General features: G+C 42.0%; 1 protein-coding gene across 4 annotated transcripts in view; it reads right to left on the bottom strand.

Moving 5' to 3' along the window:
* ACVR1 (activin A receptor type 1) overlaps window positions 1–22957 on the bottom strand; it is a 123479-nt gene that overhangs the window by 40022 nt on the left and 60500 nt on the right. For all 4 annotated transcript variants that reach the window (XM_032410095.1, XM_032410110.1, XM_032410099.1 and 1 more), the window contains exons 3-4: window positions 17888–17961; window positions 893–1156 (exon numbers count right to left, since the gene is read on the bottom strand). In XM_032410095.1, coding sequence (XP_032265986.1) covers window positions 893–1156; window positions 17888–17954 — 331 coding nt within the window. In that variant the 5' untranslated portion in view covers window positions 17955–17961. The remainder of the gene's footprint in view (window positions 1–892; window positions 1157–17887; window positions 17962–22957) is intronic.

Genomic DNA, 22957 nt, shown 5'->3' with positions numbered 1-22957 from the left:
CACAGCAGAATCCTGTATCAGTTTTTTTCCTTTTTCTTTTTTTCATTTTTCTCTCTCTTCCCCTGCTAGCTGACATTTCTGGCAGTGGGCGATCCTAGTAGCCTCTCCCACTCCACTTTTTTGGTTTGTTTCTTCTTTTGTAAGTGCAAAATTAAGTAATTACGCCAACTAAAAACGTACTATAGGTTAAGAGAATCAACTGGCTTGGGATGAGCTGACAAAGACTAAGGAACATTAATGTTTGTAGGGACTCTGAGATAGCAAATTAGGGCTCATTTTATGGGGTAACAGTTTCAGAGGAAGACTGATTTCCACTGGATTTGGAATCCATACACATACAACATAGAGAAGATTCCACATAAACTACAAGGTTCATGTGAAGTTGGACCCAGCTTCAAGATTCTGTGATGGTTCACTGGGAAATCAGATGTGGGAGCAAAGGTTAGTGAGGCTTTGTCTCCTTCCTCATAAAGAAGGAAACCTATTCCACTCAGCCACCAGAGGCTTATGTTTCGTTTTCCTTCCTACACACTCAACATCGAGATGAATATTTACCAAGCACAACTGTTTCAGAAATTATGAAATCATGGCTCCTGAAGAGAAGGAGAAGCTGTTCACCTGCACATGACTACCGAGAGAGATCTAGCCAGCCAAGCCATCCCCAAGATAGCCATTACCTTGCTCACTTACCCAAAGATATCTATCCTCCCTTTAGACTCCAAAAGGCCATGCCTTTCCCTTCCTCACCTAGAGCTACCTTTCTTGTCACTCATGGCCTCTAGTTCAAAGAGTAGGAGGAAAGCCTTGTGGCTATTTCCATCTTTAACCCACACAGAATCAGAACACCACCAACAGAAACCCTTGATCTAGAAATAGAAAAGTCCATGGGAACCTTTAGTGGGCAGCTGAGCCGTGATGTTCCTGTTACACCAGTCCCCTTGGCAGCACTCCACAGCTTGGCCAGGTGATGGTGGGGTCTTACAGGTCATCTTCCCCTGCTCATAGACCTGGAAGCAGCCTTTCTGGTAGACATGGAAGCCGTCATTTATGCTCAGTGAGGAAAAGCACTGCTGGCCTTCACAATGGTCCTCGCTCCCACAGGAGAGGCCTTCACACACACACATGTAAAGTTTGGGGTTCACCTTGGGCTTCTCATCTGCAAAAGAGCAAGAGGAAGGAAAAAAAAAAAAATCACTACATGGGTTTTATTCCCATCAGGGGAACAAGACAGCTTCTCCAAGACCATTACAACACATTTACCAAACAGAAAGTCAGGCCAAGAATCATCACTGGCCGTAATGTCCACATTTTGTTATATCTCTCACTTGACCAACCACCAAATAATAATCACCTCTCAATATATGAGTGCATTTATACGAGCTGTGTACTCTTTCAGATCATACCACGCCAAAGAATGGTTATCATATACCCACATGCTTCTGACAATGAACTTCCCCCACTGCGGTTTTCATGTTATCTTTGGCCAAATGGGCTCTCACATCCCAATTTTCTTGCGTCAAAATAAAATGTTCTTCCAGGACATAATGCTCATCAGCTTTATTTTATGTTTAAAAAAAAAAAAAGGCTCCTAAATATATGGCAATTGTTAATATCACGTCCTGGCAACTCCATACTAATCCATCAACTTGTAATACAAGGAATGCTGGTGTTCCTGCCGTTATCTGTAATTTACCAGTATAATCGAGAGTTTCCAAGGATGCAGCCTATAATTACAAATACCTCTTACCAATATTTGCAGCTAGATGCCTAGACTAATTTTTCAGTGGTAGTAACACTGAAGTTTTCATGTCGATCACAATGGAAATTCGTATCTGCTTCCGCATTTTTGACTGGCAGAAAAAAACTGGCACCGATTATTGAAGATGAGCGTACCAGGAGACAGAGGGAACAGAACAATGTTTTAACAGTGAGGTAACAGGTAGGACCACAGGAGCTGTCCACACCCACTAGGTCCAAGGTGCAATGGAAAGAGGCAGAAACGTACTATCCATAGTGAAGCACACCTAATTGGACCTCCTAATTATCTTCTTCAGGAAACACTCATTTGCAATCTAATTTTTCAAACCACTCTTTCTTTTCCCTTCCCTTGTTAGAATGATCAGTTCAGACTTGCTGGTCCCAACAGTTTGCACTAGTCGGGAAGAAAAGTGAAGACAGAATGTAAACAGCCAAGCCCTAGAGGTTCTGAAGCAGCGTTCATATAAAGAAATTCAGCTTTCAGAAGCTTGCTCCGAAGGCCTATGGCACAGACTGACTGCCTTCTCATTCTTGAACCCTCTGTGGCAGGTCTGTGAGGTAACTGCTTCTTTCTTAAAATAACAGGTCGGGTGGCTGTGCTTTCAAGAGGAGACCTTAAGGTAAGGTCTTTGAAAATGTCAAGTTCATTTACACAGATTTGTGTGGGTGTGTGTAGAGACGTGGGTTATCTCAGAAAGAGAAAAGTGTTCTTAATCTTTCTTCTTCCCTCTTCAAAGAAGTGAAAAATAGTTCACTACCCACTGTAATGTGGGTGCCTCATCCCACAGAGTAAGTGCATGCAGACACACAGACACAAGCCTTCTATTTATAATTGACTTGCTAGTTCTTTTGAAAACCACAAGGGGCTCATCCAAGAGCAAAGACATGCCTGAAAGCAGAAAATCCAAAATAGCCGCTGACAGTGTATGTATGTCACCAGTCTCACCCCCGAGAATCAAGAGCCTCAGACATTTTTAATGAGCAAAAATTTTAATGAGCCAAAAGATAGTCTTTATTTTCCCTGCCTAGAGAAATTCCAGCACCAATCTATTTCTATGAGGATGAGAAACATATATATCTGTTGACATAATCCAGCAAAAGTTTACACTTGCCAAAAGTGAGTTGAAAGATAATATTTCTAGGGAGTCTAGACATGCTTGCCACTCTTGAATGGCACAGAGCTGGGCTGAGGGTTGCCAACTATGCTGTCCAACAGGTGATGATTCTTTGGAGGGAAATGGATAGGCAGGGTAAGGGGGAGAGTTAATGGTGTCACGTTGATTTGTTTGTGATCTACAGCAGGGAATTTATAATACTATATTTTAAAACCATGCAATAATGCATTTATGAAAATTTGAAACACAAACATATATTTTTAAAATCCTAAATATTTTCAAAGGTCATAGGTATCCAAAGATACATACTACCACATTGAAGAGGTCGTGTCTGTTGACGCTGGGTTGGGGCTGAGGGGTCAGGGGATAGGATGAAGGGGTACAATGAAAACCATGTAAGAGAGTAGCTGTTCATGGACTGATAATGGACTGAGGAGTATGGCTTACTCAACTCGCTGCACCTGTGGTCCATTAGGCGCAACCACAGACAGGTAACGCTAGACAACAGAGGCCTTGCTCATCATCGAGCCTATGGAAATGGATGGTCCAGGTACAAAACAATTAATGACATCGTGTGTTTATAATAAAAAATGTAAAATTAAAAAAAAATAAGATAACAACAATAATAATTCCTTTCATGTGCTCTCAGACTGAACTCTGCTTTTAAAATCAGAGCCCTTAGGGTCCCCGGCTGGCTCAGTCGGTGGAGCATACAGCTCTTGATCTCAGGATCGTGAGTTCAAGTCCCAAGTTGGGGGTAGAGCCTACTGAAAAAATAAATAAATAATTAATTAATAAATAAAATTAGAGCCCGAACTGAACTCTAGCTCCATAGACATAAGATGTGGACTGCCCTTCCAAGGTTCCTATCGTTTGACAGGATGTGGGGATGGTCTGACAGATGTCTGGAATGTAACCTAAAGAATTTTGCCAGAACTGAGCAGCCTCAAGTAAATACCATCTTCAGTAAAAGTCAACTCACTATACCCAATTCTGCAGTGCACACAGGCATCACGGGTTATAAACTGTAATCAGATCTTATCCTGTGGGGATCATAAACTAAGTCCAAGGGATTCATTCATTTACTAAACACTCTCCCTGAATCTTTATATCCCTTCACTAGTTGCACACAAGTGGCCTGGGGTTGACTACCTTTAAATAGGTCATTCTTCTTAAGATGTCAAAAACTAGAGTTTTCATAGCCTCACCTCCACAATCCAGAAAAAGAAAAAAGGGGAAGAAAGATGGTTGTTAATGATACATGGTAATTAACTTAATTTCTGCTATGAAGAACCATGAGCTCAGTCCAGCAGTTAGCTAATGGGAAAAGTACAAAGCCTTCACCAGCTTCACTTCCAGTTGTGCTTCTCACCAACATTTAATCTTCTTAATTTGTATATTTCCATGTAACTAATTAGCAGAGCCCTTCATGAATCTCTTCTTTATATACCACTAAGTATAATTGAAGACCCTGAATTCATAAGTCTATAAGAATGACCACATGTCCCACGCACATGCCTGCACGCACGCACACATCAGTTAAATGCCACTTTGGCAGCTTCATCCAACAGAGTGGATTAGTGAAAGAGATGCCAAAAAGATTTCTGAGCTAGGATTACTGATTCAACAAAGAAGGTTAAAAGCAAGGTAGTAGCATTTTCATATCTTAATATCCACAATTCTAAGAACGCAGCAGGCCCCAAAATGCCCATGACTCACTGTTTTAGTCTCGTCAAAATTTAGGAATAACCGTAACATGTGTGAGCTTGTGATATTTTATTTGGAGCGCGTTGGAGGGGGCGGGGGTGGCGCACAGGATCCAAGAGTGATCACAAAATCCCTTGTAGGGCCACAGGTAGGAGTCTGGACCTCTAATCTCTCAGACAGTGAAAGGCATACCGTACACATCGAGACGTACCAAGACATGGATAGTCACCTTCAGGGACTGATTTTCAACAGGACAGACAGGAAGCGCCACATCTGATATGAAGTACTTTACACTTTGCCTGTGCAAATAACTAGGAAGTGCCCTGGCAGAAGGCAGCCAGTCTACGCCACCTAATTGACATTCATTTAAATAATTCAGTAATTTAAATGTCAAGCCAGAGGTATTCCCTGTCTGCAAAGCTCACCCACATTGTTTGTTCTAAAAGGCACCTCCCAGCATTACTCAGTGTTATGGCTGGCACTGCGTGCCCTTTGTATCACCAGAACCAGGTCCTTGTGAACACACTCGCAGCCCGGGTCTGACTGGAAGCAGCAGGGAGTCCTCGACTCCCAGCCAGTCTGGGAGGATTAGGGGCGGGCTCCACAACCAGAGGCCCAGGCTCAGAATCCCAAATCTTTTCAAAGATCCTTCTTGTTCTGGGCGATACTCAGCTCATCATCTGGACACACCTACTCTGGTAGCCTAACCGTAGACTGTCACAGGAAGAGGCAGAGCAAAGAGCATTGTGGACTTTTTTTTAAGAATGTTCACAGTTTGGGATAATCTTATACCTCAGAGTAAAAGTATTTACATTTATGTTTTATTTTATTTATTTATTTCTAAGATTTTATTTATTTATTTGACACAGAGAGAGAGCACACAAGCAGGGGGAGCAGGAGAAGTCGATTCCCTGCTCAGCAGGGAGCCCGCCATGGGGCTCCATCCCATGATCCTGGGATCACAACCTGAGCCGAAGGCAGACGCTTCACTGACTGAGCCACCCAGGTGCCCTTCGCATTTATGTTTTAAGTGGGACTTGACAAATCAAAGCACAACACTATGGGCTTATCCTCAACGTTCTCAGTCATGCACTCCATAATACTTTAAAGCATTTAAACTGATTATCATTCTAAATGGTGCACAAAACCTCATATTTCCCACTGAAGTCTGACACGAAAGACAAATGAGAAAACGCTACAAGTAAACCAGCCTGCAGCTATGACCCCAGAGGTCGGCAAAAGAAACAGACTGAATTTCTTAGAACTCACCTCAAAGTAGCACAAATAACAATGTGGTGATTAGACTATTCTTATAAAAGTCGTATAGTTCAGAATTTTATAGGCTAAAAAAAACGAACCCCAAACATCCCTGGACTCCTTCCAACAGCATAAATGATTCATTCATTTGAAATGACAGCTTATATTAGGCTTATAGATATGGGAGTCCTTCCATGGCCTCCTAATCCAAGAGCGCAGCTTGGCACTTCTCCAGAATCGGAAAGCATTTGAGATCTCTGGCATTAAACAAAGGCTCAGTGATGGATTTTGCAATGCCAGGTATCACTGCCAGAAGCCTGCTCCTAAGACAGAAACACAAAGGTCAGTCTGGAACGCCTCATGAAGGGCATTTGATGGTTTGGCAAGAAGGCAAGCTATATGCTCGGGAATACAGTACACCAGGAGCCTAAATACTCTCATTATAAAACACCCATTTAGGGAACCCAAATCACTTTTTTTTTTTCCCCTGATCAGAGAAACCAATACTTGGCAAAGTTGTAAAGCCAAGAAGAAAACATATTCCAGGAGTTAAGAAAGATAAAACAGGATCACATATAAATTAGAATAACAACAAAAAAAAATGATTGCAGGATTCCCAAGATTTTGAACTGATGATGGCTACAAATGTGCCCTTCCTACAGCGTTCTGGAACTGAGCAAACGGCATCCCCATTCAGATGTAGTCCTCTCTGCCTGCCATGATTCTTGAAATACAGACGGGGTGGTTCATGTGGCCAGAAGTCCTGGTGGAGCTGATCTCTACCTCTTTAGGCTCCCCTCATCACCCCTCCATTTTTGGAAGGCCTCTCTTGCTCTAGGATGTCAGGTCCTTTAAGTATGGAATTTCCTCCACAGGTAAGGCTTCACTCCCTCCCTGCCAACACCACATTTACCTAGTTAGCATCTGCCTTCCCTTCGGAGAAGCCTTTGTTCATACCCTCAGATTTAAAGTAGGAACCACCTGCATACACTCCCATGGATGTGTCTGTCTGGCTACTGAATGTCCAAGTCTTTCCTCCAGACTAGGAGCACCATGAGGGTAAGAACTGAGCCTATTCTGCTCACTGTTACATACCCCACCTGCCTCAGCAATTGACAGGAGTACAAGCCTGATGAGTATTTGCTTCAGAATGAATTTTCTCCTCACAGAAAGGATTTAGAGGTGGGAAGAGACATGATGCTGGTTTTCAGAGCAGACTGAGCCTATAAAGTCTTTAAATGTCAGCAGAGATCTTAAGGCAAGGCTTAGTCACTGAGCCAGCATGTCTGTGCAAACCACTTCTTCCTAGAGGAGCTCGCCATAGAGTCACATCTGTTCACCTACTCCGGCTTACAAGTGTAGAAAATTAATACTTGTTGTGGTGCAGTAGGTGTTCTGTTTGCCTGTTTGTCTGTTAGAAGAAAGAGGTAAAATACAAGCGTCTCTAAAACAAGGAATTACTTAATACATTAATAGAACAGCAGGGCTTTCTGGATGGTCCTTCCTTGGATGGCTGATGTGAGGACTTTGGGCTACTACAATGCGAAGGTGACCAGAACGACTGACACATCATAAGCGCCCTGACTCCTACCACGTGAGGGGAGTCATGCAGGACTTGCCCGCTTGGCAGTGAGAAAGATGCCCCCTGGTATTTGCTGCCATTTTCCTCCTCTCGGTGAAAGTAATGGCGTTTTCAGCAGGGAGTGGGGAAGAGTGAATTACATCATTTTCCCCTTCTTGCTTTGCTGAAGGTGATAAGGATTCCCAAGTCATCCTGCATTTGAACTGCTGAAGCTGAGGGGGGGGGGGGGAAGTGCCATCTGTTTATTTTGTGTCTGGGCTGACTCCTTGTCTCTGAAATAATCCCTGTAAATTAAGCCCTAATGCAGCAGCCGCACCTTCGATTTCAAAGCCAAAAACCTGGTCTGTGTTTAAGTGACTAACAAGTTAAAGAACATTGTGGGGTACTGACCGAAGACAATATTGGTCTGTCTTTTCCGTGCTTTTCATGGTTCCCAGAATGTAGCAAAGACATGGCTTTAACACTTGCACCATGTCTATGAAGCAACTCTTTAACAGGGGGAAAATAATGACCCATTTCTTCATTGTGTCTTCAAACTTCGTGACTCTCTGCTTCAGAGAAATAAATGGCTACAAGGCCTAATGGAAATTACCTACTAAGGAATTCCTTTAAAGACCAGGAAATATCCCCACCCCATATATTGATAATGCCCAGGTCTGAGCGAAGCTCCACTTACAGGAAGAGTAAGAGAGAGTACCACAGCCTGAGGGTGAAGAGAAAAAGACCTGGTGAATTATAATAAACATTTCAGGGAAGCCATTCCTGGTTGAGCTTTGGAGAGAACCAGCGATGTAGTCCCATCTATCCAATGTTGAGGCTGGAAGCTCTGTTCACAGTGTGGGAAGAGGTGTGCCTGACTCATGTGGGTTGTCTCTCAGCGATCCACCAGCTAAAGAGGGAGTGCATGCCTTGCTCCAGTGAGGGTTTCCTAGCCAGGCTCTGTATGGAAAATTCTGGTGTTAGGAAACCTTAACCAAGGCTCCACATGGGATAGGACAGTGGAGAAGGAACTATAGGGCGGCTTCAGCACAAGGCTCCCCCCCTCTACCTGCCCTTCTGTGCCCTACCAGTAATCGGGCCTTCAGGGTTGCCAATCTTTGCTCTACTTACCAGCAGCAAATCACCACCACACCCCCACACCCTTTCTGGAAGCTTTCAAACCACAGAGATAAATCCTTCAGAAGATGGGCAGGGCTACAATTTGTTGGACAACAGTCTTAGGATGCCAGCCTCTAGGCATTGCAGCACCCAAAGCCAAAGGTAAAAATGTCCAGAATTAGTTAAATTCCTCCTCTCTAGCTCCCTACTCTACCCCACCCCAGAAAAAAAGCACAGAGGGAATAAGGTGCTTGCTAGACTATTTGCTCCCAATCTGGATGAAGCCCAAGAGATTAAGATATCCAAGAGTGAAAAACGAGGGCACCGATCAAACCTCTGATACTGCTACTTCCCTTCCCCTAATTTCCCAACTCAGATCCTAAGGCCCTACCAGGCCCAGAACACCATGCAAGGTTAATTACCAGAAGCATCCCATGCCTTCAATCCCATGAATACATGCCTTGTGCATCTGTATTCCAGCCTTTAACTTGATCTTTGCTTTGTATGTATTCTTTCCACTATCAGTCTAATTAATATGGTCCACAAGAATTCACTAATTCCCAAATTCAACACTTAAGAAGACTGGCTTATTAGTCATAGACTAAAGGGTCCTAGAGTCACCATGACATAGGTGAGTCTGGGTCATTTTGAGCTTATTCTTTTTTACCCCTGAGCCCACAGAAACGCTCCGGGTGCCTACACTCAAAAGTAGAAACCAAAAGCATTTTTTTGAGATTGCTGTGAACCAGAACTGGCTTTTCAAACACTCGTTCCCTCCCCCACCCTCCACCCCCACCAATCTCTGTGGCACAGCACACCATTTCCAGCTTCCACAATCATCTTGGACCTTGGCAGAAGAAAGGCAGCTAAATCTGAGATGTGTCACGAGGCCGCTGGCTGGGGAGCAAGAATATCTAAACACAAACTAACGCGAAAGCACCAGGCCAGAGTTTCCACAGATTCCCGTTGGCTCCTGTAGCTGCAGAGCACTGACAGCCTAAAGATAACCCAAGTATCTACGAAGGGCCACTTTTAAATAGTAGCTTTAATACCACCAGTCATTTCAGAAGCATTTCCTTCCAGAGCCCGCTTCCATCCACACTGACATGCCAACCGTGCCCAACAATGGCAAGCCCGCTGAAGAGATGAAAGCCCAGAAGGCAATGGAAGGAGTCCCAGAGGGGAACAGACAGCCCCATAACCTGCTGTGATTCTATTCTATGCCCACATTTGGACTGCTGAGAAAGAAGAATCTAGCAATGAGACACCTTGTAGAGGTGATCTACTGACAATCATGGGGGATTAAAGAACAGGTAGAAAATCAAACAAAATAGTTTAAGCCAATGCCTCCCCGTCCTAAAACTGAGGCAATGTAAACCATGGGTGGCTACCTTCCAGGAGTTTTTCAGGAAAGCTACTATCGCCAGGAGAAAACGTAGACCCTCAGTCTACTGGACCACAGTCTGGCCGAGCAAAGAGAACGTATGGAGTCTTCGGCACATGCTCTATGTAATGCAGCCACTGTGACCACCCACTAATGGCAGAAGTGCCAAAGGGAACTGCTCAGAAGAGGCTGCTACTTTCTTACTGTCCCTTTAAGCCAGGGCCAAAGGTTCCCAAGATCTTCCTAAGAACTGTTAAAATGAAGCAGCCCCTCACCTATCCACCAAGTTGAGTCCCCACTGTCCTAAATGGCAGTCGGCCAGGGGCTGGTGTACAAGGGACAGGTGCTCAGTGGGCTATTTTCAGTCACTATCAGCTGCATCAGGAGCCGCACATGCTCAGTAGGCAGGCAAGTCTGGGTTGCATTTCCAACTCCAGGCAGCCAAGAGACATCCACCTTTCATAGCTGCCAGGGCAACCAGCTGCTCAGTGCTCCTCCCAAGACGGGAGCAATGCAAACAGTATAACCTGGCCAGCCACCAGGCCACAAGCAAGCTGCACCTCGCATGTCACTGCCCGGGTTATTCTGAGCCGGGTTACTGACACTCCATGGCAACACAGGAACAAAGGGCCGGCGGGAGGCACTTAAATGTCCTGCAAAAGTTGCTAGAAAAGCCAGCAGCTCAGGCTTCTGTTTTCCTAATAAAAGTAGCAGTGGCTTTATTATTAGCTTATCGTGTGCCCCTCCAGTGGCTGTTATATGTGAGTAATAATAACAAAGTTCTCCTCTTTGAACAAAGGTTCTTTTTTTGTTTTGCTCGCCACCATGAAGTTGCTATAGTTGGGATACCTCCCAAAATACAGCATGCGGGCCTGCGCCCCACAACACCAACACCGCAGGACTGGTTTTCCTCATCCGTTTACCTCTCACGTCGCCATACCCTGTGATCCGCTTCCACCGTACAACTCTTTGAAAACAAACTGCCCCTCCGTAACCTTTCAATAGCTCTCACTGCCCTCTGGACAGGAGACAACCGGCTCAGGACCCCAGGCCCTGCCAGGCCAGTAGGACTTCTATCCCAACCCAGATCCCTTCTCAAGACTGCCCTGGCCATGTTGGGACTGCCCAGGTGGTGTCGTCCGTCCCCCGCCCCCACAACTTCTCTGGGTGAGGCCCTTCCCTGGGCAAGAAGTCCTTCTCAGTCCTTCCTTTGCTGCCCTAGTGCCTGTCGATCCTGCCAAAGCCCGGCTCCCTGGACTGCCGTCTCCAATCCCAGCCCAGTGTGATATGGAGGCCCTTCCTGTTCATATCCCCAGTGCTGGGCTATAACCTTTGCCTTCTGCAACCAGACTGTGACTCCTTGGCAGCAGGAACCACTTCTAGTTACGCTGACATCAGCCGTGCCTACCGGCGTACTTGCACGAACCTATCAAAGATCATAAGATTGTGCTGTAACTGACTCTCTTTTCCCAAAGTCAGAATAAATTCTTTGAAAGATGTGCTCTTATCTCCTCAGCCCAGATCAGTCCCTCTTATGTATCTTTTTTATATTATAATAACTATAATTGTAGCCAACATTATTTATTCATTCATTTGTCAAATACTCATTGAGCACCAACTACATGCCAGGCGCTGTCGTAGACACTGGGGATACAATGAACACCGCCAAGTTTGGGCCTCCTCCTCCACTCTGGGCCTCACTTGGCACGTTTTCCCCACAAACTCCTCACAACCACCCGATCGCTGTCTCCACGTGCCGCTGTGGCAACAGCCCGACAGGTGAGGTAACCCATGCACACGGACACACAGGAAAGCAGATGAAGATGGCTCATGACAGTGTTTGCCTTTGTCTCTCTGCTGAGAAAGGCCTGATTCCAATGCATGGCCCAGAGGTTCCCTTCAGAAGACACTCCGAAGGGACATTTACCTACCAAAAATTCACCCCAACACTTTGCAAAACTGACACCGTGAAGCCTATGAACTAGGACATGGTGTTAAAGATAAAGAGAAGCCGTGACTATGTGACTCAGCATGGCAACGGGCAGTATGATATACACAGCAGAGGAGTCTGATTCCCAGCCGGACTGTGGGCATCTTTTTTTTTTTTTCCTCTCTATTCTTTACAACTTTCCTGAATGGATCCATCCAAACTGGCTTGGGGCAGGTACTGGCATTTAGAAGAGGAAATAAATGCAGCAAAATAAACAAAACAAACAAACAAAAAAGGCCACTCCCATTCCAAATCACCATTCGGTTCCAGGCAGAGGTGGGGATTTTGTTTTGTTCTGTTTCAGGTGATTTTCACCACTGCCTTCCCAAGACAGATTTAATTCTTCCCCCTATTCCTCCTCTCCTTCCCACATCCCCCCAGTGTCCTATCCTCAGAAAGTCTGTGCTCTGCTCTAACCCATAACAAAGAATTAGATGCTGCATTACCGTGGATCTAGTAACCGCCGCCCCCCCCCCCCCCCCCCCCCCCCCCCCCCCCCCAGTCTGCAGAGCTCAGATTCAGCTGATTAGAATCAGGCAGCAGCTGTTCCAGTGTTATGACCAAGGCTGAGGAGGCACAAATGTAAACTTCCCTATTCCTGTCAAACCACTGGCTCAGAGCGAGAGAGGATGGTCAGGCTTCACGAACTTGTGAAAAAATACAAGGCTCGGGGCCAGCTCTGCTGCAGAATACACAGGGCAGTTGTCAGAGTTTTGACCTGGGGGCAGCAGGGATTTCCGGGTAGTGAGCTCCCCGGAGCAGACTGGAGTCACCTTTTTTAAACGGTGGGTCACGGCCCATTCCTGGGTAGGGAGATCGATGTAGTGGTTCAAGACAAGGTCTCTTTCTTTCTTTTTAAATAAAATAGAGCCAAATAGAATGGAACAAAAGAAAAGAGAGAGAGAAAGAGATGGGGGTACATTAAACATAGTAAGAGTAACTGCTGTTTTCTTCATGAGTTTTTTGTTTCAGATGTGTGTGGGTCCTACTCTAAAATGTTTCTAAATGTAGATGCACTGGGTCCAACTGTAAAATGTTTCTTACTGTGAGTCACAGTGAAAAGTTTGGAAGTCACTCCGCCCTGTGTCTTACAGGATCCTAGAATTGACATGAGTTCTGAGTAATTATGACTACGCCATATAATCATTATCTGTGGAAGCTGGCCTGAGGTCATGCTGGGCTGCAGAAGGAAGTTCCGAGGACACCGGGTAATAGTGTTCGGGGAGTTACAAAGTAATTCTTTATTGTGTCTTGTTTTCCTTAGTGTTTCTTTCTGAGAGCAAAAGTCACATATGTGACACACCTACAAATCTCCTGCTTCACTAGCTCTTCCATAAAGAGGCGATGGCATTCATCTTCTCATTCTTGAGACCTGTCTTCATAAAAGAGAAGCCCAGAAGCTACAGCACTGCCCTCTCACTGCTGACCACAAGGAAATCATTTAACGAGCTTGGATCTTGGATTTGTTTTCACATCTGTTCAATATTTGACTTAGATTGAATTTTTAGAGTCTTCTCCACACCCTACTGCTACTACCCTCCTCTCATATAAATACACTGAATATTGGATGTGGCTTTAGTTTAACTACCCGCAGCCGAAACAAACATTTCCCAAGAAGCACAAGCTCAAAGGCAGCTTTGTCATAGTTCACCTTTCATCAACTAATACACCATGATTCTGTTAGATAAGAAAATCTAACAACAAAGAAGCAGTATCTTAAAAGTATTTCGCTCCATCAGATATTTACAGTTTAGGTCTTAGGAGTGAGTGGCAAATAGCTCACTATATCTCATCTCTCTCCCCAAAAAAGTCTCTCATTTGATGATGTATCCGTGAAAAAGATTTTATTCTGAAAAGGGATAAATTATAGCAATGAGAAACGAGAGCAACCAACTTAATACAGACATTTCTCGTACATTCATTCACCCCTTCAAGAACTTCCTGAATCTTCAATAATGAGAAATTCAAAGAAAGGCTTATTCTATTCTTCTCCCACAGTGGCAAAGAGGGGCACCTTTGTGGACCCTAACAAAAAGTCTATTGACGTTATCCCCTTCATGGGTAATTGGGCTGGAAAGTCTGAGTGGCAATGGCTTCGGAAACAGTAAAATCAAGTCAGCCCACAAAATAATTTAGAACTTTGCAATCTTCTCTAGGACAGGCCAAAACCTCTTACAACAAAACTCTGCAAAAGTCCAGCCCTTGTTGCTATAATAAAATCAAAACTATGGCTCGCAAATTTGATAAAATGTGGGTCATCTTAGCTTAGAAATATTTCTGAAGCAATATTCCATTTTAAGTATTTGTGTCATGGACGTCACCTGCAAATGCTCTCAGGGATAAAGGGAAAGCCAAACATGGAGGTTCTGGAACAAAAATGGACTTTTCCCCAGTGGCATAATCGTAGTATTAGAGCATGATTAGTTTTATTAATGGGAAGGGAAAGGAAGGATATATGGATAATTAGGACTCAAGTGCTCTTCTCGGTAAGAGCAAATAAAACTCTTCCTGCAGCTAGAGTTGTATGTATAATGAACATGAGAAATGAATATTGGTATGAGAGATGAGAAATAAAAAACACAAACCCAGGTGAAGGAGCCTGATCATTTGCTATTACAAGCTCTCATCTCAGCTCTCAAACACACTGGACTGAGCTGGATTCTAGCATGCACCAGATACAATGTGAATGTGGATGTAGCTAATTTAAGGGACCAAAAAAAAAAAAAAAAAGTCAAATTCTGAAGAAGACTGGTAATGACTGAAACTCTTGAACACCATTCCTTAAAGTACATTACACCTTTTGTTGGCTGTGTAACCTTAAGCAAGAGTTTTAAACAATTCAAAGGCACATCCCCCAAAAACCTATCTCATGAGCGTAATCATGAGGATTATGGGAAATAACACATAAAAAACAGCTCAACATTTGGCACATATTAGCCACTCAATAAATATTACCTATAATCATCAGAGATACTTATAGTAAGCAATATTTTCCAAACTTATTTGGTCTTTTTTCCCCTGGAGTATTTAGGATTCCATACAACTTGAGAGATGTTCTAAAGCACACTCATACTAACCAAATCCTATCAAAATCAATGTTTGGGACCTATTATTTGAAGTGTTAACACTAATCAATGTTTGGGACCTATTATTTGAAGTGTTAACACTATTTCTAATCAATATTTAAGAAGACACTTGGGAATAATGGGGAGACAAAGAGGAAGAAGTTTTGCTTGTTTTTTCTTCTTTTTTCCCCAGTGAGCTAAAAAGAGTACACTACCCAACAAAATATATTGGAACTAAATCTCTATAGCTTTCTTATTTATGCCCCAGTAATGCCATCTAGCTTCACTGAAGCACAATCAATAAGGTGCCACAGCTATTCTGCAAACATCAAACATGGGTCTATTTCCTTTTAAACTTGGTCTAAAGGTCTGCACTCGACAATGTATGGGGCTAGTATAAAGATTTTAGTTAACTACCCTATTATTTACCTCTTTTGGTTAAGTATTTTGTACTTAACATTTGCTTTATGACTAATGTTGAATATATTAGAGTGCATTACAATTAGGGGTTCTCAGTGTGTTTTTTTAATTCCTAGTAAATATACAAAAACAAAGAGTCTTTTCATAGAATATGCTGTTGACAGTTAAGGAGTTGAGTCATGGAAGGAAGACAGGACTAAGGCAACTGTTATTATGATTAGAGCACTCTAGGCTGTAGCACTCACTGGATATTCTGGTTGAAGAGAAAAAAAAGCTATTGCAACTAAAGGATGATGTGTCCTTTTCCTTCCTTGTAAACATCCTAGTGGTGGTGGTATATTAAATAGCAAAACTTTAGTGGCAATCCATTTCCACTTCAGCCAGACGGACTTGTTTCATTACCTATCTTCGCTGTGACATTAGAGGGTCATTTGCTGGATTCTTTGGGCAGCTTAAGAGCTAAAAGCAGGAAAAAACAACCAATGGCACAGTTGCTAATATTGATTCATAAATGCCCTTTTCCCCTTCTCTCTTCTCCATTCTTTCTCGACTTCTCCATCTCTATTCATACCATAGTTCCACCTCAATTGGTTTTCCACTCTCTTTCTTTTCAATCATGCTCACAACCACAGTTCCACCCATGATATCAAATGAAACCAAAAGAAACTGCTTCATACCATAGAGAACTGATACTATACCTAGGGAAGGGAAGGGAATTTGGAGGGACTTTATTCCACCACATTCTGTAGATTTTTTTTTCTAGTTATCATAGTGTTTAGCAATTACACAGCTGAGAAAAAATCCTAGAAACTTGCCTGTTATGTCTCCAGATATTGTCAAGTATTCCTTGGGGAGGAAAATAGCCCCCAGGTGAGAAATATTAACCCATCAATTTTTTCCAACTAAATTCTTATTAATTCCTACAACTTACGACTCAACCCCTCCTCTGGTTTAAACACCTCCAATTCTTTTAAACTTACCGCATAGGATCCTTATTTTATATCTTCTTGGCATGAAAAGCCTGCAGCATTATTGAAATGTTTTTAACAATACTGCGTAGAGCAGAATCTAGACTGTGGATACCTAAATTGGTTACAACATCACTGTTCACTAGAAATTTAATGTAAAGCCCATTACATAATATTATGTCATATAATATTAGATAGCATAGGAGAAAACCCAGATGACCTTGGGTACAGCAGTAACTTTTTAGAGGCACAATTCATGAAAGAAATAATTAATAAGCTGGACTTCATTAAAATTAAAAACTTCTGCTCTGTGAAAGACAACAAAAGAGAATGAAAAGGCAAGTCACAGAATGGGAGAAAGTATGTGCAAAAGACTCATGTGATAAAGGACTGTTATTCAAAATATACAAAGAACTCTTAAAACTTAAAAATAAGCAAACGCAACAACCTGATTAAAAAATCGGCCAAAGATCTTAACAGACACACCTCACCAAAGAAGATATACAGATGGCAAATAAGCATATGAAAAGATGTTCCACATCAGATGTCATCAGGAAAATGCAAAATAAAACAACAAGGAGACACCACTACACACCTATGAGAGTGGCCAACACCCAGAACACTGACAACAGCACATGCTGGTGAGGATGTGGAGCGACAGGAACTCTAATTCATTGTTGGTGGAAATGCAAATGGTACAGCCACTTTGGAAGACAACTGAGAGGTTTCTTAAAAAACTAAACATACTCTACCATAAAATCCAGTAATCACAAGCCTTACTGTTTACCCAAAGGAGCTGAAAACATGTCCACACACAACCTGCGCATGGATGTTTATAGCAACTTTATTCATAATTGCCAAAACCTGGAAGCATCCGGTATGTCCCTTCAGTAGGTCAATGGATAAATTATGGTACATCCAGACAATGAAATATTATTCAGTGCTAAAAGAAATGAGCCATCGACCCATGAAAAGACACGGAGAAACCTTGAGTGCCTATTAATAAATGAAAGAAGCCAATCCAAAAAGACTACATAATGCATGATTCCAACTATATGTCTTTCTAGGAAACACAAAACTATGGAAGCAGCAAAAAGATCAGTGGTTGCTAGTTTCAAGGAGGGTGGAGGGAAGGGATAAACAGGTGGAGCACAGAGGATGTTTAGGACAATGAGATACTCTGTATGATACTATAATGGTGGATACATGTCATTATACATCTGTCCAAACCGACAGAATGCATAACACCAAGAGATGCAAACTATGGACTTGGGTGATAATGATGTGTCAATGTAGGTCCATCAATCATAACAAATGTACCACTTTGATGGGGGATGTTGGCAATGGAGGAGGTTCTGCATGTGTGGGGGCTAGGGGTATGAGAACTCTCTATACCTTCCTCTCAATTTTGCTGTGAACCGAAAACATAACTTTAAAAAAATAAAGTCTTGACAAAGGGGGAGAACGGAGGAGTATTAAGTATGACAGTATTAAGAATAAACTGGTTTACAGAGAGCCAAACAATACCCAGTGAGCCACTTACCTTCCATACTAGGGGAAGGGAAAGCAATCATCATCAGCACAGGAAGAATCATCACTCCATCTACCATTGTACAACTGTGGACGAAAAATAAGAGATAAAAGTAAAACAAAAAATTTTAACTGTAGGATGACAAATTAAATTAAGCATACTATCTTCAAACTGCCATTCAAGGCCTTTCTTACAAATCCCCCTCACATATGTCGCCTTATTTCTTGCTAAATTTAAACATATACCCTTTACACAGATCTAAACAAATCATCTTCAGGAGTTAATCAGATTTACTTCCTACTAGTGGCCACTCTAAGGTGACTACCCTCTTACAGAGAACTCAATAGGGACATGAAAAATTCTCAGCTATAAGACTAAGCATTCTCAAAGAATTTTAAGTTCGAATTTTATCTTAGCCTATGAAATGCAAAATTGGCACTAAATTTAAAAACTGAGAGGCATGAATAAACTGTTGTAACATGATGTTAAAGATTAAGTGACTGAATAATTCAAGCCAAATTACTGTGTTTGAACCTTACTTCTCCTTTAAAAGAAATTAAAAGTGGAGCATTATCACACAGCCCAAAAGGGGACCAACAACAACAACAAAAAACCAGGGGTGCCTAGCAGCTCAGTCACTGAGCATCTGCCTTCGGCTCAGGTTGTGATCCCGGGAGTCCTGGGATCGAGCCGTGTCGGGCTCCCTGCTCAGCAGGAAGCCTGCTTCTCCCTCTCCCGCTCCCCCTGCTTATGTTCCCTCTCTCGCTGTGTCTCTCTGTCAAATAAAACAAATAAAATCCTTAAACAAAAAAAAAAAAAAATACCTACAACTTATCCCTCATCTATGGCAAAGCAATGCATTCTTATACAAACCTCAAATTTAACAAAGAATACAACCAAGACAGCAAGAAATCATGTAAGTTTGTAGTATATCAAACTATACAAATGAGAGAACATAGTTACCTGATATAAATTTAAGGTTGATACTGCCCTGAAACTACATTAGCAAAAGCTCAATTTTTCTAACTCAAAGGACTACAACAAAGAACGTTTCCATTTAAATAATTCCTGCAAAATTTTGGGAATATGATGAGTTTGGTTATACAAATTCTTTATTACAAGAAATAATTTTTACAAATTAAACCTTTGACTAGTCATCAATCCGCGGGACACCGTGCTTCCCCTAGCCACAGGACTTCTGTGGAAGCTGAGAAGCTGTGCCTTTTTCCTTAAATGCTACCCTCCACCACAGGGTGCTACGTACCCCAACACACACAAACATGCATGTACACTCACACACTATCATCCTTTTTCTGGTACCTTCTACTCATCTTTTTGCTTCCTATATAGATATAACCTTCCTGGGGAAGCTCTTCTACCCTCCAGAAAATCTCAAGTTATTTTGTTAGCGGTCTTATTTAACCATGTTTCTTTATAACTGACACTTAATTTGATTTTTAATTATATAATCGTTTGGATGATTATTTGATTACCACCACAGATCTTCTAAGGTCTATGATAGTAAGGACTGTGTTTGTTGTATCTTTATCATTTTTGGTTTCTTTCTTTTTTTTTTTTTTTTTAAGATTTTATTTATTTATTTGAGAGAGAGAGAATAAGAGAGCACAAGTAGGGGGAGGGGCAGAGGGAAAGGGAGAAGCAGACCAGTTAATTCAGCTATTAAAAATGGTACCTCCAGAAGGAAAGGGGGAAAAGAATGTAGAAAGGAGAATGTTCTGGAATAAAATTCCTGGTCATATTTTTTTTAAGATTTTATTTATTTATTTGACAGACAGACAGCGAGAGAGGGAACACAAGCAGGAGGAGTGGGAGAGGGAGAAGCAGACTCCCTGCTGAGCAGGGAGCCTGACATGGGGCTAGATCCTAGGACCCTGGGATCACGAACCGAGCTGAAGGCAGACGCTTAACAACTGAGCCACTCAGGCACCCCTCCTGGTCATATTTTAATTTTTAAAAAATCAGCATGCTAAAGTCCCAATTTGAAGCCCTAAGGATCTAGTCCCAATTTTAAAATACGCTAAAAAGAAAATACTGTTTCTAAAGGTAAATTTTCAACTATCCTGCTCTCAAGTATTTTTGGCTAAGAAGTTTCAGATATAAGTTGGCAAAAAAAGAGGGACTGGTAGTGGGAAAAGGGAGTAGCAAAAAAATCAATAGTTCAGGGATGCCTTACTCCAGTGGTTTTCATACTTTTTGGTCTCAGAATAACTGTATAGTCTTAAAAAGTATTGAGGACTCTAAGCAGCTTGTCAACGTGAGCCATATCTATCAATATTTCCTCTACTAGAAATTAAAACTGGAGAACTTTTTAATATTGCGTTTGTTTTAAAACAACAATAAACACACTACCCCGTGTTTTATAAATTAAAAAAAAAATTATTTTCTCCAAAAAAGGTAGTAAGAAAAGTGGCATTATTTCCCATTTTTGTAAATCTCTATATGTTTAGCTTAGTAGAAAGCCACTGGATTCTCATGCATGATTCTGCACTAAGTCTGTCACGCCATGTTGCACTGGTTAAAGTACGTATGGAAAATACAGCCTCACACAGATATATATAAGGACCTCGTGGAACTGCTGAGAAAGTCATGGAGAGTCCACGGGATTCTGGACATTTTGAAAACCACTGCCTTACTCTTTAATTGATCATTCCTCTACCATGCCATACCAGATAACCAGATGGCACCTGATAGTTTAGGATGCACATTCACCTGATCCATGACAAAAATGTTACTGTTCTACAGGTTTAGAAATCTCAACTTCTCTAACATCAAAGAAGTCAGCAAGTCTAATGGTCAAGGAAGAAGGCATTAGACATTTTTTTTAATACAGGAATAATACTTTATGTACACAACTAAATACTTCTTAAATGAGACATAAACCTATGATAAAAAGGTTCTCAACTGTTCATCTACTTTAGGTTGAACCAAAATCCTTATGCAATGTTCTAAGGTCAAAATGCCTAACTGAAAAATCGTAGGTTACTGGGGATTACATCTATTATTTAAAGGATTCAGAGTATAAATTCTTGCCTCTAGTTATACCACCACCTTTCTGTTCTTGGATAAGGCCTTCCATCTCTAGTAATTGATCTGTCTTTCCTTCAGACACAAAGAAAATAGCTATTCAGAAAAAGGGTTAGGGACTTCCCCTCTTAACTAAGGCACCCTCTTTAAATCAGCACCATCTCTTACAATGTCTCAGGACTACTCTCTTGGGACATAGAACAGTCCCATGATAGTCTACTACAAAAAGGTATATCACCAGGGCAGAACAGAACTGCTTTCCAAATCCCATGGTACTTTTTAAACTCCACTTACAGACTAAACTGATTTCCAGTTAAAGAGCTACTGTTTAGCTCAGCTTCTAACATGTGTGGGCTTGGAGACCAAGTTTGGCACTTCTTTTGCTCATCATAATTTTATAGCTGGATAAAAACCATAGATACATTGCAATACATTACCCCCCCCCCAAAAAATCAGAAAACATTTTGATATTGGTCACAGAATAATCAAGAGTATAATACACTTCTATATTCAATTTTTGGAACTCATATTAAACAATTTAGTCAATAATCCACTATTAGAATAAAGGATATTTCTAAAACCTAGACTTAAGAACAGATAACAACTTGTTATCTATAATGTTGGGGATAAAGGAGAAGTTATAAGATGAATTAAGACTCTTCACCATCAGAAAAGTCTACAAAATGTTCATTGTCTAGACAGCCTAAACTCATTTGGTTTGTCCATTTGTTCAACACATAATTTACTGAGTACTTATTCAATAGGGATTTTCTCTCCTCAATTCAACTTCTAATAATCTCCAAGTTAGAAAGAATCTTAAAAGACCAGGTTGGAAGCACCTGGGTGGCAAGGTCAGTTGGGCATCCAGCTCTTGATTTCGTCTCAGGTCATGATCTCAGGGCCCTAAGATCGAGTCCTGCAACGGGCTTCATGCTCAGTGGGGAGTCTGTTTGAGGATTCTCTCTCTCTCTCTCCCTCTGCCCCTCCCCCTGCTCATGCACACTCTCTAAAATAAATAAATAGGGGCGCCTGGGTGGCTCAGTCGTTAAGCGTCTGCCTTCGGCTCAGGTCATGGTCCCAGGGTCCTGGGATCGAGCCCCGCATCGGGCTCCCCGCTCAGCGGGAAGCCTGCTTCTCCCTCTCCCACTCCCCCTGCTTGTGTTCCCTCTCTGGCTGTCTTTCTCTCTAGCAAATAAATAAAATCTTTAAAAAAAAAAAATAAATAAATAAATAAATAAATAAATCTTAAAAAAAAAAAAGACCAGATTGTACAGCTGCCCCTCCCAATTTTAAATGACTTGGGTTGTCACTACTTTTCCACAGTTTTCTTCTTTATATCTCTATATGGTCTACGCTATTCCTTCCATAAGGAAAACAAATATATTCTCTTTAATATAAAAGGTAAAGGCAAAGCAAGGAAAAGGATTAAGAGTAATTCTGTTTTCTCTCAGTTATCTGTCAACATTACATCATTATCATCCAACAGTAGCGGCACATACTAACCAGCCAGCCACTGTGCTTAGAGATCATATGCGTTATCTCATTCAATCTCTCCCCAAAACACTCTAAAATAACACTCGCATTAATCCCATTTTACACATAAGAAAATGGGTGGGTAGAAGTAACTTGCTGCTCAAGGACACAAGGTGAAGCTCAAGAACACAAGGTGAAGCTCAAGACCATCTGACCTGAGTTCAGGTCTTACTCAACCACCACTCACAACCTTCGTTAAACCAGCCAGCCACAGTTTAGCAACCTGCTTTTTTTTTTTTTTTTTAATTTTATTATGTTATGTTAGTCACCATACAATACATCATTAGTTTTTGATGTGGTGATCCACAATCCATTGTTTTTGTATAACACCCAGTGCTCCATGCAGTACATGCCCTCCTTAATACCCATCACCGGGCTAACCAATCCCCCTTCCCCCCTCTAAAACCCTGTTTGTTTCTCAGAGTCCATAGTCTCTCATGGTTCATCTCTCCCTCCAATTCCCCCCCCCCATTTTTCCCTTCCTTCTCCTAGTGTCCTCCATGC

Source organism: Phoca vitulina, unplaced genomic scaffold (genome assembly GCF_004348235.1).
Source record: "Phoca vitulina isolate PV1807 unplaced genomic scaffold, GSC_HSeal_1.0 scaffold1, whole genome shotgun sequence".
NCBI classification, from domain to species: domain Eukaryota; kingdom Metazoa; phylum Chordata; class Mammalia; order Carnivora; family Phocidae; genus Phoca; species Phoca vitulina.
The sequence above is the reverse complement of the archived record's forward strand: the minus strand, read 5'-3'. Positions and strand labels throughout refer to the sequence as shown.